The sequence below is a fragment of the Aythya marila genome, assembly GCF_965140915.1.
Source record: "Aythya marila genome assembly, chromosome: 34".
Classification (NCBI taxonomy): Eukaryota; Metazoa; Chordata; class Aves; order Anseriformes; family Anatidae; genus Aythya; species Aythya marila.
Genome location: NC_139075.1, coordinates 204,477 through 223,316, shown reverse-complemented (window position 1 = coordinate 223,316; position 18,840 = coordinate 204,477). Strand labels below are relative to the sequence as shown.

At 49.8% G+C, this 18,840-nt stretch overlaps 1 protein-coding gene across 1 annotated transcript; it reads left to right on the top strand.

Annotated features, from left to right (window-relative positions):
• Positions 1 to 17,645: 17,645 nt before the first annotated feature.
• LOC309889279 (olfactory receptor 14C36-like) lies at positions 17,646 to 18,572 on the top strand (the record flags this gene model as incomplete). The annotated part of the gene is made up of 1 exon (XM_082782044.1): positions 17,646 to 18,572. One exon carries the CDS (start codon positions 17,646 to 17,648, stop codon positions 18,570 to 18,572), a length of 927 nt encoding a protein of 308 aa, XP_082638170.1.
• Positions 18,573 to 18,840: the final 268 nt, after the last annotated feature.

Genomic DNA, 18,840 nt, shown 5'->3' with positions numbered 1-18,840 from the left:
AGTACTGCATTCACCTCTGGGGCCCAAGCTCAGGAAGGACACAGAAGTATTAGAATGAGCCTAGAAGAGGCCAAAAAGGGGATTGAAAGTCTGGGGCACCTTTTCAGTGAAGACAGGCTGAGAAAGCTGATTCTTTTCAGCCTGGAGAAACCCTATAGTAGCCTTCCAGTACCTAAAGGAGGACTTGCAGAAAATCTGGGGAGGGACCTTTTGTCAGGGACTGTAATAATGAGACAGGAGCCCAAGTGGGCAGCAGCTGGCAGGAAGCAAGGAGAAGCCAGGAAGCACCTCCTAAGGCTGCTCCTGCCAGCAGAGACATTGTTCAGTGTCTTAACATCTGCATTAATGGATATCTGCTGTGGTTGAATGGTTTGCTGTAAAATCTTCCACCCCAGATACTCCTAAGGTGCTTGGGTCTGTACCTTTCCAGGGGCAATTTGGAGTCCTGCTGTCTGTAACGCGTGTTTTAAGGCAGGCAGTGCCTCTTGGACCTTATCACCAGATGGTCCAGCTAGTAGGATATTGTCCATGTAGTGGTATATATATATCTCCTGGAAGCATTGGCATACTGGTTGGATAGCTTTTGCAACACAGGTTTGACACACAGCTGGGGAGTTTTTTATGCCCTGTGGTAGTATGGTCCAATGATATCAGTATAGGCTCTTTCCTATTGATCTTTGGTACCAAGAAGGCAAAATGAGGAGCGTCATCAGGATGCAAAGGAAATGTGAAAAAACAATCAAGTCCATAACAACGATGTCCCAACTATGGGGTATCATTGTAGGTGAGGGTAATCCTGGCTGCAAGGAGCCCATGTCCTCAATCACTACATTGATTCGTTGTAAATCATGCAGTAATCTCAATTTCCCACTCTTCTTCTTGATAACAAACACTGGTGAATTCCATGGGCTGTTTGTCAGAACAATATGTCCTTGTTGGAGTTGTTCTTGAACCACCTCCCACAGCACCATGACCTTGTCTCTTGTAAGTAGTCATTGATCCACCCATACTGGTGATTCCCTTTCCCATGTGAGACAGAGTGTCGGTCTCTCATCGATGTCCGCTACTGAAAATTTTCAGGGGAGGAGATGGTGAATTTACATTGTGCCATCACATCTCACCCCATCAGGCTGATGGGGATATTAGCAATGTAAGGGCGTACTGTGCACGTAGTACCTTCTTGGGTTTTTATAGTAAGCATCGTGGCACTCTGAAAGGTGTTTGACATTCCTTCCACTCCAACCGATCTGCCTGTGGGAGTTGTCATGGGCCAAGCAGAGGGACAGTCTTTAATGGCAATGATGGTAACATCCGCTCCAATGTCCATCAGCATCTTGCATTGACTGGAGTGTGGGTGCTCAGTTATTCCAAAGGGTAACAGTAAGCATTGGCTGATGCTAGGCTATGTCAGCAGCCCAAAACACCTTGGGAAACCCGGTTGCTCCCCTGACAGAGTCCACAGCCAGTACTACTGCTTGGAAAAGTGTGGTGGTTTTACTGTTCTGGGCAGCTAAACCCCACAACCACTCTCTCACTCCCCCTTCTTTAGATGAGGAGGGGGAGAAGTAAAGCAAAGAACAACTCACGGGTTGAGATAAGGATAATTTAATTAAAGGGAAATAATAATAACAATTAAATAAAGACTACCATGAACTAAACAATTTAACTAAGGGGAAATAAAAAGGGAAAGGGGAAAGGGAGGGGAAAAGGGAAAAATAAAAAGAAGGGAGGAAAACAAACAAACAAAATAAATGAAGGCTATATGGAAGTGCAGAGGAAAGAAATTACTCTCTACTTCCCACAAATGAGCGATGATTGACCACATCCTTGAAGCAAGGCCTCAACGCACGCAGCCAGTGTTCGAGAGAAGGACCGACGTTTTTTCAACAACAGCCCACCCCTCCCCTCTTCTTCCTGTTTCCACCTTTTATTGCTGAGTGTGACACCACATGGTATGGAATATCCCTTTGATTGGTTTAGGTCAGCTGCCCTAGTGATGTTTCTCTCCTCACTTTTTGCCCACCCCCTAGGAGGGTTAGAGAAAGGCCCAATGCTGTTCCACTGCTGCTCAGCAGTAGACACAACACTGGTGTGATAACACTGCTGTTCCAGCTACAAGTACAGAGTAGGGCACTGTATGGGCTGCTGCCAGGAAAGTTAACATTCCAGCCAGACCCAGTACAAAAAGAATTGATTGAGCAATTCTAGTTTCCTTTGGTATTGACAATGGTGGAGACGGTGTCCAATCTATAGTTTGGATTTGTCCATTATATATTTGTCCATCAACTATTCCCAGAAAAACAAACAATCCAGTCAAAGCTGTACTTGATTGTTCTAGCTGCTATGCACTATAGTCATTCCCAATTGGTCCTTTGACATTCAATGGAACTTTATGAACATGAGTAGTCCACAAAGTGGCATCTGTTACTGTGGAGACATCCACTCCAGCGCTCTCTCTGGTTCTGGCTGAGAGGGTGTCCATGGTGGTAACCATGGCAGTGGGACTGCAGGTGGCACTGGACCCTGTGTTAGCATTACATTTGGAGCCCTCCCTTGTGGGAAGTTCCTTCTTTGACCTGGAGGCAGGGGTGCTGTGTTGTCACACGGCCCTGCCCCGTGCTTCTCTTCGCGTTTCCCTGCCGTGGCGGCAAAGGCTGCCTTTCCGCATTGTATTTAGGGTGGCATTGGCTTGCTCAGTGGTGTCCCCTCCCACACCTGGGACACAAAGTGGGTGGAACTGCCAGGGGCATGCAAAGACTAGGTGGCTCAGATCTCCACACCAATAGCATTTTTTCTGATCCTTAGGGTCCTGACTGATGCTTAGTGCTGTTGCAAAAGCGGATGCCAGTGATTCAGTATGATGTTTGATAGAACCCACTCAGCCTCTATCACCTGAGCTATTGTTGTATTCACAGGCAGAGCCTGTAGCACCTTTTTTACAATTGGTATTTGTGTTTTCTACCACTAGCTTTTGTAGCAAGGTGCCTTTTGCTTCTCGATTGCCAATCTGCTTATATAGTGCCTCGAAAAGCTGATCTATATACCGCATGTATGGTTCAGACACCCCTTGCTGGACCTTTGTAAAGGACAGCATGGGCTTTGCAGTCTCTGGAATTCTTAACATTGCCTGGAGGGCTAGGGTCGCAGTCAGCCAGAGGATATCTGGATCTAGACATGCCTAAAGGCGTGGATCCACTATCAGGTCTGTACCCGTCAGCTGAGGTATACCAGCTCTGAAAAGCGGATCCCCTGACTGCCTTTCTACATTTTGGAGCACTGCATGTTCGCACAAGTCTCTCCATTTCTCTTCCCATAATAATTTTTGTGTCGGAGTTAATATCATTGCCGCCAGTTGTCGTATGTCAAAGGGGGTTAAAAGCTGTCCTGTCATGACATTCTCCATCAGGGACTGCATATACAGGGCCAATAACCCATAAGTGACCACCGTCTTTCACAGTTCTTTAATAAGGTACCGCTGGAAGCAGTTCCAGTCATTTTACCCACGATCCTGAACTTGGACTGGAAAATGAGCCCTGCCCCCTCTTTCACCCCCCGCCCCTCCCCTTCCCTTTATAGCTTCTCTATGAAGTTATTTCCAAAGATCACAGGTCAAGAGGATCCCCCGCAGGTGGTGCTACTGGCCTTGTGGGCAGTGGCAACAGCGGGGCGCTGAGGGCTGCTGAGATATTGAACAATCTCAGGAATCAAAGGGACCCCCCGTGGGCAGTGCTGCTGGCCTTGTGGGTGGTGGCACTGGTGATGCTGACATGCTGAGATATTGTCTCTGCCTCTGTTCCCAAGTCTGTCAGGTTTACTTCCTTTCGCAGTACACAGTCACCGCTTTTTATTTCACCCACCTGCGTAGCCTGAGTGGCCACTGTCTGTACCCTGTTTTCCATTTGCCATCATCTCAACGTCTCAGTTACTAAGTGCCAGGTCGTCATCACCTCAGCAGCTGTTGTATCTCCCCATGAGGCAGCATCCCATATAGTTGTCCCTGTGTTCTCCCAAGTTTTTACCTCAAACACCACCAATCCTGTTGCTTAGCCCCATTCTTTTGTAAGAACTTTAGCAATAGTTTCACTTTATACAGGTCATATTTCACTCCTCTTCTTACCAGGAATTGAGTCAGGAGACTCCCGGCGCACCCAGTGCTGTTTGCTTGCCTCTAGTCATTTAAAAAATTGTAAACTTTAATTGCAATCCTATTTGGGACTCAGTCATTTATTACTGATTATTCATCCACTTCCTCTTTCAGATCCAGTGGCCTGTGGTAAAAAACCACCACAATGTCACCCCTGTTGGCCTGCCCTTTAATCCTCACCCATAGACTCTCAACTCACACTTTGTCCCCACCTAGGCAGAGCTGCATAGATTCATAGATGTCATCCTGTACCTTATCACCAGCATCCCTGATGATATCCCCCTCCCCCATCGAATATAGCTTAAAGTCCAATCAATTAGCCCTGCCAGCTCACAACTGAGAACCCTCTTCTCCCTTTGGGAAAGATGAATCCTGTCCAATGTTAGCAAGCCTGGTGCCAGGTAAGTTTTTCTGTCACCAAAGAACCTGAAATTTTGGCGATGACACCAGACACAGAGCCATGTGTAAATGGACACTATCCTTCTGTTCCTGTTGCTGTCAGTACTGGGGAGAATGGAGGAGAAGAGATGACTTGTACAGCCAAGTTCCTGATCATCCATCCCAAATCCTTGCAGTCCCTTTTGATTGCTCTTGGGCTATGTGTTGCCACTTCTTCTCCTCCCACATGCAGGACAAGCAATGGGTAATAGTCTGAACCAAGCTGGGAAGTCTCCTTTTGATGTCCTTAACCCGGGCCCCAGGAAGGCAGCAGACTACCCTTAGAGAAGGGTCCCTTCCATATATTGGACCCTCTGTTCCCCTGATAGTGGAATCACCCACAACTAAAACCTGCCTTTCCTTCCTCCTGCCGGTGGTCACTGTACAGGGGGTTGGCCTTTCCAACCCTCGCGGTATCTTTGGTAGAGAGGGATTGTAGCCTTTTCCATCCATCGATTGCCTTTCAGCCTCCAGGGCCTTATACCTGTTGCTCAGGTCTACCTGATAGGGTGATATGGATGAAGGCAGATTTTACCTGCCACCTCAAGCCTGGACTTGGTTCCATTCATTCATATCCTTACAGCTTCTGCCTTGTGTCTGCTGGGAGATGAATACTGCATTCCCTTCATGTTGGGTAATTGCTGGTGCCTGTTCTTGTTCCACAGAGGCCAGAGTTAGGCACCACCAGTCTATCTCTCTCTCTGAACCCCAGATGCCCTTTGTTTTTTTCACCTTTTTCATACCTAAGCTACTATGCAGAGCAGGTCTTTCACCCACTTACATCTCATGCAATTGCTGTCTCTGCAGCTGCCCAAAGGTGGTGTGAAGCTTTGGCACTCCCTACAGCCTGACACCTGCATGGCTGCATGTGTTTTCAGAAGTGTGGAGGAATGGTTAAGTGAAGTAGGTCATGTGAATGTTGAGCAGCTAGGAGGTCACGAGTTAAGAAAGTACCGAACTCAGCTCATATGAGTCTGAGAAAGTATGCAGCTAGGTGGGAGCTAAGGAACACGATATCCGTTGGTGGTTTGGGAAAGTACTGACTGTGTTATTTCGGTAGATGGGAGTGAGAACCTAGCTGATAAAATAGAGAAATGCACTAACCAATCATGAGCTTAACTTTTGCAATATGTATGAGCTAATTATATTGAAATAGATAAAAGACGACTGAGCTATCCAATAAATCGAAGTTCACTGATCACTCATATTGAGCGTCTGTGTCTTCCTTCCGTCGACAACACAGAAGCTCAGTTTGGGTCCCCACCTCCTTTTTGGCAAGTGTGGAGGTGGCCTTCTGCTGACTGTTTGCAATGAGTGGTCTCTAACGGGAGCTCACTGCAGCACCCTACCTGCATGAACAGCCACACAGACTGCCACACCATACCCTGACTGGCGCCCCGTGCCCTGTTTGCCTGCTCAGTGCACAACACTCCTGGTTGTTCGCACTCCCTTGGGGCTTCCTTCATACTACAGAGGGAAACCCCTGCGCACTTTGATCCCCTGCTCCTCTGCAGAATACCTCTTCCCTGGAGCCGATCACCTTGGCAAGTGAGAGTCACTGTAACTGGTTCAAATTGGTTTAAATACACAGGCACGATGAGTAACGAGGTTTAATGGTGAACAACAATTGTAATAAAACTGGAAAAATAAAACACAATGCAAGAATATAAATCAGGCTTGGCGTATCATGAGTAACGTTCTGAGTGATTTTCAAAAAAATGCAGTCAGCTAATAGCTTATGAAATACACCCAATCCAGAGTTTCCACATTACATCCTTGAGCTCCTGGTTCCTCATGCTGCAGATGACAGGGTTCACTGCTGGAGGCACCACTGAGTCCAGAACTGCCAGCACAATGTCCAGGGAAGGGGAAGAGATTGAGGGGGGCTTCAGGTGGGCAAACGTGACTGTGCTGACAAACAGGGAGACCACAGCCAAGTGAGGGAGGCACGTGGAAAAGGTTTTGTGTCGTCCTTGCTTTGAGGGGATCCTCAGCATGACTCTGAAAACCTGCACATAGGACAGAGCAATGAAAAAACACCCCAACAGTAGAAAAGCAATAAGCGCAATCATCACAGCTTCCCTTAGGTAGGAGTCTGAGCAGGAGAGCTTGAGGATCTGGGGGATTTCACAGAAGAGATCCCAGGCATTGCTTTGCTTGAGAGGTATTGAAAAAGTATTGGCAGTGTGCAGCACAGCGTTGAGAAAGCCATTGCCCCATATAGCTGCTGCCATGGTGGCACAGGCTCTGCTGCCCAGGAGGCTCCCGTAGTGCAGGGTCTTGCAGATGGCACCTCTAAAACCTCTCCTTTCCTCCCTATTCCTTCAGAATAGGAGCCCTGCACTGGGAAGCTCTCTACCAGTTAGGACCACACCAGTATGGTGTCGTGGAGGATTACAGGTCCCTTGCCTGGATGGACACACTCCTTCTAGTGCAGCCCAATTTGAACATGACCATATCTGTGTTTAGCACTGCCGGCTCATATGGCTTCCCTGGTTGTGCCCAGGCTCTTTTCCTCCAGGTTGCTCTTCCTGCAGTCCAGTCCAAGACTGCTGTGATGTGTGGAGTTAGTCTGCCCCTGATGCAGAGCATCAGAAGATGGGAAAGAGAGGCTCACTTCTCCTTGGAAAACAGAATGAGATTCATTTGTGAAATCCCAGAGTTTCACAAGGTCCCCTGCAAGGAAGATTTACCCTTGATGAATGAGTCTCAGGTTAGGAATCATGTAAAGAAATTGAAAACCTTGAGCACGGCAGCCCCAAGCCCTGCCTGCCCTCCTCCTGCCACGCTCCATCAGGCGGCTGCAGCAGAGGGGACAGCCAGCCCTTGGCTGGGCTCTGCCACCCACCCCTCCAGTGCCATCACTGCTGCCTTGGGGTGCTCTGTGATGCTCTGGATGACCTCACAAGGCCTGCTGGCCAGCACATCTACTGTGGGGCAACCAGGCCACACAGCGGCTGGGACCTCACTGCCATGGCCCTTCCAGCCCCCTCCCCTCAGCCCTGGCCTTGTCTCTGCTGGCAGGAGCAGCCTTGGGAGGCACTTGCAGCAAAGTGGGAGCTGAGATGGGGCTCTGTGGTGCAGAGGAGGCCCTATGCAGAAAATCTCAGGTTAAACAGCAGCCTTGCAGAGGGGGTCTCCATTTTGGTTGGGCACGGGAGGCTTCTGGCCACGAAGGGGCAAGGGATGGGTCAGCCACAACTTCTCTGGGCAACATGTTTCTGTGACCACCACCCTCAAAGAAAAGAGTTTCTTCCTTATATCTAATTTTAAAGTACCCTCTTTTAGTTTTAAAACATTATCTAAAGGCCCCCTTTAGGTACTGGAAGGCTGCTATAGGGTCTCTCCAGGCTGAAGAGAACCATCTTTCTCAGTTTGTCTTCACTGAAAATTCGCTCTAGACTTTCAATGATTTTTCTGGCCTCTTCTAGACTCCTTGCAATTCTTCCATGTCCTTCTTGAGTTTGGGGCCCCAGAGCTGAACGCAGTACTCCAGAAGGTGTCTCCTGGGAGCAGAGCTGAGGGAGAGAATCACCTCCTTCAACATTTGGGCCAAACTTCTTTGATGCCACCCAGAATACGGTTTGCTTTCTGGGCTGCAAACTCACTCAGATACCCCCCCAGGGGTGCTTAGTTTCTTGCTGACTCACCAAGCATCTCCCTGGAACACCCAAGGTCCCCCCTGGAGAAAGCAAGCATTGCCCTGGTGATACGCAGAAACACTCCACAACTCACTATGAAGTAAGTCATGAAGTTGGTATGCCTTTATTTCAGCACCAGAAGCATAAGGGATAATTCCTCAAAGTTACACTCACACTTAACAACGTGTGCTCTAGCTTTATACAGTGTACATGTACATTTGCATGAATTTTGTAATGGGCTTATACGTATGCATACTCTATGTCCATCTCATATTATAATTAATTCCAAGAACTAATCTACATGTGGTCTTCCCATCTGCGCCTGTGTACTGCTCTCTAGCGGTCATCTCAGGTGGTCTCTTGAGATGAAGTATGGCTGTTCCTTCCTCTTCCTTGTATCTGAACTTCTTACCTCTTCTTCTGGCGCTTGCACTTTGTGTCCTTGGTTCTTGTCTGAACCACAGCAGCAGTTTCAGCTGGTGCTTGAGGCAGGTGCTCTATTTTCATTAGGAGTTACCCTTTGCGAAGGGCCCCAAAACTTCTTCCTCCAATTAGTTTGTACAATAGTTAACAGCAACATCTACTAGTTCAATACAGCAATCTAGGTAGTCATTAATCAGCATCCCATCTACTAAGATTCTCTTATCTCCCTTTCACTGGGGCCAACAAGCACCTCCAGGAATCAGAGAATCCGTGAAGTGTGGAGATGCTTGAGTTCTCTGGGAAATTCCTGCCTGCCTAAGTGAGATGTTTGTGGCATACAGGGAATTGCTAGAGCCTACAGCAACCAAGAACCTCCAGGGGGCAAAAAAGCATCAATCATCGCTATAGGGCATGCGGGAGCTCCCAAGCACCTACCTACATCCATCAAGCCCCTCTCAAGTGAAGACACAAATCTCCCTTGGGATGCCCAAGGATCTTCCTGGGTCACCCACAAACCTCCATGGACAACCGAAGCCCCTCAGTTGGGCACACCACATGACTCTGTTGCAGCCAGCATCTCTTTGGAGCACCCAGGCTTATCCAAACAGTAGATAAGCATCTTCCTTGAGGTTCCAAGGAACTCCTTGGGGTAGCAAGACATTTCCACAGGGCACCCAATCATCTTCCCAAAGGAAACAAGCACCTCTCTTGAGGCACAACACTCAGAAATGCCCCTGGAGCAACCAAGTATCTCCCCAGGACACAGAAGCATCTCCATCTCGGCATACAAGCATTTTCCTGCAGCACCCAAACATCTCCCCAGAGCATACAAGCACCTTCCTGGAACACCCTAGTAACTTCTGGGGACAGGCAAGAATGTAACCAGGGAATCCTTGAATATTCTGTGGGGTCCCGAGCGTGTTTCTGGACCACTGCAGGAACATTCCAAGACACTTTCCATGTCCCTGAAGGCTCCAGGCATCTCCTTGGACCACCCAAGCATTACTGCTGGGCACACAAGCATGAACATTTTCAGGACCCAAGCAGTCCGCAGGAGCAAAAAAAACATCTCCAAGAGCACACAGGCATCTCCTGTGGGCACAGAATCATATGCCTGGGGCACATAAACACCTCTCTGGAGCAACCAAGAATATCTTTCAAGCACCCAGGAATGTCCCTCCTGCAATGAAGCGCCTCTCTGGAGAAACCATACGTCAACATGGGTCAGCCAAACGTCTCCCTGGGTACACAAGACTCTCCCTGGGGAATCCAAGCACCTTCCCAGAGGGCCCAAGGGGTTTCTTGGGGTATGCAAGCATTTTCCCTTGGCCGCCAAGCACCGCAAGGGGCACCGAAGCACCTCCCTAGAGGCTGCCAGCACCTGCTTTTGGGTCACAAGCTCCTCCCAGGAACACCTAAACTTCTCACAGGGACACCCAAGCAAATTCCTACGGCAACCAAGAGCACAATTGGAGCACTCCAGCCCCTTCCTGTACGACACAAACTGCTCTCTGCAGTACCCAGGCACCTCCTTGGGCATCCAAGAGACCCCTGGGAATTGAGCAGCTTCCTACAGAGCCCAAGGATATTCCCAAAGCACACAAGCTTCTCCCCAGGGAAATAAGGCCAGCTTAGCTCACTTCAAATCCAAATAAGATGAGGACCTGAGCAACGTGATCTAGTGGGTCTCATCCCTGCCTATGGCAGGGGGATTGGAGTTAGATGATCCTCGAGTTCCCTTCTAACCAAGGCCATTCTATGATGCCATGATTGTATGATAAGTATATCTCTTGGGCACACAAAAAAACCTCCCTGGAGCACACCAAGATAACCCCTAATCACACAAGCTTCTCCCCCAGTCACCTAAGCATCTCCCTGCAGCACAGAAGCACCTGCCTGGAACACCCAAACACCTCATAGGAGCACCCAAGAATCTCCCCACCGCACTCCTACATCTGCGTGGAGAACCCAAGCATCTCCCCAGGGCTCCAAAACACCTCCTGGGGCACACAAAACATCTCCCCAAAGGACGCTTTCCTGGAGGACCCATGCATCTTCTAGTAGCAAAAAGTAAGGCAAAAGTACATTCCGGGAGGAACCGTCCGTTTCCCTGGGACAGACAAACACCTCCCTGGGGAACACAATCAGCTCCTTTGAATACCAAGGATCTCCCTGGTGTACCCAAGCATTTTCCCAGGGCATGCTGGCATCTCCTCAGGGCATTCAAGCACCTTTCAGGAACACACAGTCTTCTCTGCAGAACAGGGTCTTATCTTGGAGGCACACAAGAACATTCCCAGAGCACCCAAGCACCAATTTGGAGCTAGAAAGTGTAACACAGGGGCACCCAGGCATATCTCTGGAGTACCCAAGCATCTCCTTTGTGCACTGTAGCATCTCCTCAAGGCACACAAACACCACTGGGGGCATCCAGGCATCTTCCTGGGGACACCCAGTGCTTCCCTGTGGTCCACAAGCACCTCCCAGGGGGACATGAGCTTGTTTCCAGAAAAACAGTGCTTCTCACCTGAGGAAACATCTCCCCGAAGCATCCAAGCATCGTTATTGAGTACTCAGCAATCTTGTTGGAGCACACAAGCATCTCAACAGGACAAACAAACACCTGCCCAGGGAACTCAACAATACTCCTGGAGCACTCAGGGCCCTCCCTGGAGGAGACAAACTACTGTGCAGTACTCAGGCACATACTGGGGCACCCAAGTATCTCCCAGGGGAATAGGAACATCTTCCTAGGGAGCCCAAGGACATTCCCAGATGTGGTGGTTTTACCGTGCTGGGCAGCTAAACCCCACAACCGCTCTCTCACTCCCCCTCCTTTAGATAAGGAGGGGGAGAAGTAAAGCAAAGAACAACTCACGGGTTGAGATAAGGATAATTTAATTAAAGGGAAATAATTATAATAATTAAATAAAGACTACCATGAACTAAACAATTTAACTAAGGGGAAAATAAAAGGGAAAGGGGAAAAAGGGAGGAAAACAAACAAACAAAATAAATGAAAGCTATATGGAAGTGCAGAGGAAAGAAATTACTCTCTACTTCCCACAAATGAGCGATGATTGACCACGTCCTTGAAGCAAGGCCTCAACGCACGCAGCCGGTGTTCGAGAGGAGGACCGACGTCTTCTCAACGAGAGCCCACCCCTCCCCTCTTCTTCCTGTTTCCACCTTTTATTGCTGAGTGTGACACCACATGGTATGGAATATCCCTTTGATTGGTTTAGGTCAGCTGCCCTAGTGATGTTTCTCTCCTCACTTTTTGCCCACCCCCTAGGAGGGTTAGAGAAAGGCCCAATGCTGTGCCACTGCTGCTCAGCAGTAGACACAACACTGGTGTGATAACACTGCTGTTCCAGCTACAAGTACAGAGTAGGGCACTGAATGGGCTGCTGCCGGGAAAGTTAACATTCCAGCCAGACCCAGTACACCAGAGCACACAAGCAGCTCCCTCCCCAGGGCACATAAGCAAATTCTGACTGCACCCCAAGGTTCTCCCCTCAAGGACCCTGAGTGACCCATTCAAGGTCACTCAGGCATCTCCCTGGAAGTCCTAAACCATCTTGGTGGAACATGCAACTAGCTTTCTGGGCACACCACCCGTCTTTGTTGACCTGCAAAGCATCTCCCCCAGGAATCCAACACCTTCCTGGAGCACATGACTGGGGGTAAGCTCAGGGTAAGCAAGCACCTCCCTTGACACCAAAACCTATCCCTGGAGAACCCGTGCCTCTTCCTGGAATAACCAGGGATCTCCCCAGGGTACCCAAGCATCTTCCCAGCACACCCAAAAACTTTCATATCACCGCTTGGGCTGAAGGTCTGCAACTCCATTTCTGCAGCAGACACTTGGTTCCCCTTGTGCTGTGGGGGCTGCTCAAAGCCAGCCCCTGCTCAGGCTGCAGCAGGACTTTGGCCATTGCTCACTCACCTCCCTGCTCTGCCCTCTGCCGCCAGTGGCTTCTATCCCAACTGAGGCCTGTCTGCACCCCTGGCCCTTTTTCACAACTGGGCTGCCATGTCACAGCCCCACTATGACACCTTGGTGACACATGCACCTCCGCCCCCCCGCCTACTGTGACACCTGGGTGACACAGGCAGCGCTACCCTCCTGTCCACTTTGACACCTGCTTGACACAGCCACAGCTGCTCCCCTGCCCCACTAGGACACCTCAATCAGACAGCCACCAATGCCCTCTTGCCCACTGGGACACCACTCAGTATCTATATCTTTGAACTCAAAGGTTTGTCAGTGAGAGTTAAATTTAAAAGAATTTGACAGATTCACCCCCAGAAAAAAAAATAAAAATATTTCTGGCAAATTCCATAAACCTCACTGGTAATGAAGAAGAAACAATTCTTGAAGTTTTAATCAAAAGTGATCGTGGTTGTATTTCGTTGTGTGTTTCTTGTCCATATTTAGCAAGCCTTTAATTTTTCGAAAGTTTCAAGTTGAACACATATGCTTTCCTCTTTCTCTAGCTTGGATAGTTCTCTTATAAAAAGATCTATTTCTAGCTGCTTTCTGTTAAGAAGGATCCTCATGGTTTGTGTCTTGTCCTTGTCTCTATATTTGCTTGGTCAGGTCCGTGTCTCAGCACTTCTGTTTATTATCATAGAATCGTCGAATCGTTTAGGCTGGAAAAGACCTCTGAGGTCTTCTGAAGTCCAAGCACTAACCCAGCGCCGCCAAGTCTACCACCAAACCACATCCCCAAGCACCACATCTACACAACTTCTGCATAGCTGCAGGGACAGTGACTCAACTGCTTCCCTGGGCAGCCTCTTCCAAGGCCTCACAAGCCTTTCAGGGAAGAAATTTTCCCTCATATCCACCCCGTACCTCCCCTGGTGAAACTTGAAGCCATTTCCTCTTCCCGTGTTGCTTGCTGCTTAGGGGAAAGACCGAACCCCTCCCTGCTGCAACCCCTTAAGAGGGAGCTGTGAGAGCAATAAGGTCACCCCTGAGCCTCCTTTTCTCCAGGCTAAACAACCTCAGCTCCCTCAGCCGCTCCTCATAAGACTTGTTCTCCAGATCGCTCACCAGCTTTGTTGTCCTTCTCTGGACACGCTCAAGCACGTCCATGTCCTTCTTGTAGTGAGGGGCCCAAAACTGAACACAGTATTCGAGGTGCGGCCTCACCAGAGCTGAGTACAGGGGCACAGTCACTGTCCTTGCCTTGATGGCCGCACTATTTCTGATCCCAGCCAAGATGCTGATGGTCTTGTTGGCCACCTGAGCACACTCATGTCTCATACTCATCTTGCTCATTATTTTTTTTAATGCCCCTTCAAATTCCTACTTCAGTTTAGAACTGCTCAGTCAGACCGCCTTGTGTGAGTCAGCATCCCCATGTTCTGTCCCGTTCCTTATCAATTGGCACAACTGACCAGGTCTGGCTCCCATCACGGTCTCCCTTATCAGAATCCCTTGGTGCACTGGAAGAGGCCCTTAACCAGATACCCTGGAAGGACAGACCCTCTACTTCTGCGTACCCTTACACAAACCACCCAGGAGGCTTTGGGAGCTCCTTGATGACATCTGGCTGACACGGGTGACTGAGGAGCCAGTGAGGTGAGGTGACCTGCAGGACCTCATCCTTAGAACTCCACATGAAGTGCTCAGGGATTTGAAAGAGGTGAGAGGGTAGAGTTGAGGATGCTGAGAGAGGGGACCAAGGCAAAGCAGAGGAATTGAGGTGAGCAGGGTCTGCTGAGGGACCTGCATGGAGGATTCCGTTGGCATATGGAATACTGGAAGGGACTATAAAGATTCTATAAATGCAACAGCTGTGCCTTGGGCAGGGATAGCTTCCAGTAGACCTGGTTGCTCAAAGCCCTGTCCAACCTGGCCTTGAACACTTTCTGGGATGGGGCATCCACAGTTTCTCTGGGCAGCCTCTTTCTAGGACTCGTCATCCTGAAAAGAAAAGAATTTCTTCCTCATACTTAATCTGGATCTACCCTTCTTTGGGATTCAAACCATTTCTCCTTGGTCTGTCATCTCCTCGTCAAGCTCATGAATGGTCCAACCCGACACACAGGAAGTAAGCAAAGGTGGCAGGAGGCTGGCATGAATGAGAAGGGACTCCTGACCAAAATCAACAGGAGAAGGAGGCGGATAAATGGTGGGAGCTTGCTGTCTCCCAGCATCAAAGGTTTGGTGATTGTGTACAGGAGAGACTCAATACAGTTTGTGTGTTTAGGGAATGGGAGGTGATCATGGGGCAAGCTCCTGGCTAGACAGAGGGTCCAAGTCCAGCTGCTGGAGGGGTGCATATTGTATGTGTGTCTGTACAGGTGCATGTTTTCCCAGAAAATACCCTAGCAGAGAACATGCCCAACATTCATTCCGTTTGGTCCTGGCTTTGCTTGCTTTGTAGTGTCATTGGGTGTTTCAGAGATGGTTCTCATGGTAATTCCTGCCCTGGTCAGAATTTCCTCGAAATGAGTACCTCTTTCAGTGCCTGTAGAGTCCTGACACTCCTCATGCTCTTATCCTATGAGCAACACGACCATCAGGGTGAGCTATGTGGATCCAACCATGAACAGGTGACAAAATGGAGCTTCAGTGCAGTGGGTATTGACCTTGGGAATCTCCAGCCTTCAGCCAACAGAAACCCCTGAAGTTGGCAAGGAGACGTGGCCAGTGCTGCACATGGGGCAGAATACCTGCATCCATCAGGGCACGGTTGGACATGAGCAGCTGAGGGGGGACCCTGAGGAGAAGGCCTGGGTACTACCAGGACACCTTAGGAGCCAGTGGGACATGCTGACAGGGAGCAAGGCCAGCTCCTTACAGGGCTGCACTAGGGGCAGCATGGGCAACCCGGATCACTTGAGTTATCCCCCTTGGCTCAGTGCTGCTGTGGCTACCTCTGGAGCAGTGTATCTCAGGGTGCGGCTCCAGGTTTTGCAGGAGTGCAGAGAAACTGGAGAGTGTGGAAGGGAGGTCTGCCAATGTGGGCTTCAGGGCTAGAAGCACATGAAATGAACAGTTTGAGAGACCTGGTCTCCTTTGGCCCTGTGTTGTGGTGGCTCCAGGCAGTAGAGAAGTACGCAAAGACTGCTTGAGGGGTGGCTTCTGACATGTAGGTGCTTTTCTTCCTGGTAGGAAAGAGCATGAGAATGAATGAATATCACAAAATGCAGCTGCGAGCACTAAGACTGAGGTGGAGGAGAAAGGTTTATTGAAGGACAGAGGTCACCCAGAGCCACTGGATTTGTGTTTCATGGATTACTGATGCAGATGGAGAGACGGTGGTCAAGTCAGGAAAGCGCTCAGGTGAGAACAAAGTGGGGAAGCAGAGTTGATACCGAAGTCCTGCAGGGAAACAGGTGCAGACATGGGACAGCATAGGCCAGCGTGTGGTGGTTATGGTCAAGGTTCTTTTGCTATGCTGAATGACCCAACCGGAGGGAACATCTTTATCTGCTGCTCTCTGGCTCTTGTCTCTGTCACTGATGGCTATGGGGAGACAACTTTACAGCAATAAGGTCTCCATACCTCCTCATCCTCCTCCAGGAGCCTAGGAGATATCCTCCTGTAGCCTTGTACTTGGCATTGCCCATCCCCACACTGAACTGACACAGAAAGAGCCCTAAACCCTGCTGGAGGAACAGGGGGAGCCTATCAGGGCCTGACCGTTGGACTTCATGGGACACAAGGTTTCCTTGAGAACATGGCCATATTTACCTCTTCCTCCCTGTCCCTTTTCTGCTCTAACAAGTCCTTGGGGATGTTTAGCCATTAACTTCCCTCACTGGGAACATTAACACTAAGTGTTTGCATCAGACTTGGACTACTTGAGAAGCTGCTTCAGCAACCCAGGAAAAGCTCCTCTGCAAGGCACAGCAGGGGTGGGAGCACTGTCTGCAACTGGCATGGGGAGAGGAGAGAAGGGGGAGAAAAGTTCAGGGCAGTCTGAGGTGGGAAGGCAGAGGAGATCTCACTCGGGAGTCTTCAGTGCCACCTCCCCATTGTAGGTCTCTGGGTGCAGGGCAATGCCGCTGTGCACCCCGCAAGGCTCTCCTCGAGCTGGCACAGCCCTCAGCCAAAGGGAGCTGTCAGGAGGACACTCAGTGTTGGAGTTGAAGCGCATGCAGGGCTTGTGTGCCGCAGGGTCAGCATGCAGGGCCTGAGGGCTCCCTTCTCTTGGGGCCAGCTGCATTCTGTACAGCTGGGGGTGCAGGCAGGGGTGCCCAGGGCTGTGGTGCAGAGCAGGGTCCCTGCTGTGCTCCAGGGGCTGTGTGCTGGGGCAGGGGCTCTGCTGCCTGCCAGGCTCAGCACTCAGCCTGCCCGGGGAGCTGCCCAGGGGCTGTGGTGAGAAGCTTTGAATGGAAGGATGCTCCCTGGCAGGGCAGGGCAGGGTCCTGCTGCTGCCCAGAGTCTGCTACGTGGGGCAGTCTGCTTACAGCCCCACACCTCTGCAGGGCATTGCACAGTAGAAATGCAAGGCAAGAGCTACCTGAAGGCAATGCAATTTCTACAGTCTCTGTTTCCATTTTTCTGACTGTGTACTGAGGCAGAGGGATGGTAGTGGAGTAGTAACACCTGTATTAGAGACTAAGGCTCCTTGAGCATTGCTGCCGCTTTAAGGCACCTCACACAGCTCAGCCTACAAACTGTACCAACATCACCTTTGCTGTTTCTTAAGGGATTATTTGACCTTCTCCTCAAGTTCTGAGATCAGAGAGATGTCCTTGGCCTGTGGACTTCTCAGATGACTCCTGGTTCCCTTTTACCTGTAGCTGTATACCAGGACTGCCTGCTGCAGAGTCCACAGCACAGCACCCTGCTTGTTGTGCACCATCAGAGCAGCAACCAGAGGTAAGTCACGGAGCTGCGGAAAGCTCTTCCTGAAAGGAATGTGTTGTTCATGGCTGTTCTATGAGACATGCAATGGATTTGGGTCAGAAAAGTAATTAAATTTTGCACTGTCATTGCATCTTTTGGACAGGCTCCCTAGCCAAGAGACAAAATGTATAACAGCAGCTCCATCACTGAATTCCTCCTCCTGGCATTCACAGACACGCGGGAGCTGCAGCTCCTGCACTTTGGGCTCTTCCTGGGCATCTACCTGGCTGCCGTCCTGGGAAACGGCCTCATCCTTACTGGTGTAGCTTGCAACCACGGTCTCCACACCCCCATGTACTTCTTCCTCCTCAACCTTGCCCTCCTTGACCTGGGCTCCATCTCCACCTCTATCCCCAAAGCCATGGCCAATTCCCTTTGGGGTACCAGGGCCATTTCCTATGCAGGATGTGCTGCACAGCTCTTTCTGCTAATCTTTTTCAATATTGCAGAATTTTCTCTTCTCACTGTCATGGCCTATGACCGCTACATTGCCATCTGCAAGCCCCTGCACTATGGGAGCCTCCTGGACAGCAGAGCCTGTGCCACCATGGCAGCAGCTGCCTGGGGCAGTGGCTTTCTCCATGCTGTGATGCACACTGCCAATACCTTTTCACTGCCTCTCTGTAATGGCAATACCCTGGACCAGTTCTTCTGTGAAATTCCCAAGATCCTCAAGCTCTCCTGCTCAGACTCCTACCTAAGGGAAGTTCAAGTTCTTGCGGTTACTGCTTTTCTGTTTGGGGTGTGTTTTATTTTCATTTTACTGTCCTACGTGCAGATCTTCAGGGCTGTGCTGAGGATCCCTTCACAGCAGGGACGGCACAAAGCCTTTTCCACGTGCCTCCCTCACCTGGCTGTGGTCTCCCTCTTTCTCAGCACAGCCGTGTTTGCCAACCTGAAGCCCCCATCAATTTCCTCCCCTCCCCTGGATTTTGTTCTGGCATTTCTGTACTTGGTGGTGCCTCCAGCAGTGAATCCCCTCATCTACAGCATGAGGAACCAGGAGCTCAAGAATGCCATGTGGAAACAGATGACTGGCAGGTTTTCTTGAGCAATATACTGCCTTCCTTCGTCTGTAAGTCACTCATAATGTTTCTTATGGTAGTCGAAGCCCGTCGGTCTAATGTAATTGTTTTGTTTGTTTGTTTGTTTGTTTGTTTTCCTGTTGTATCCTATCACATGTTGTCCACAAAGAAATATAATTCTTCATTTTGCTTCTGTATGTTATGCAATTAAAGTATCCTTTCATCTTATATCCTTCCCGAGACCTTTTCTGTGACTGCAGTGGCAGTGCCCATGTGCAGATTTGGAGGAGAAAG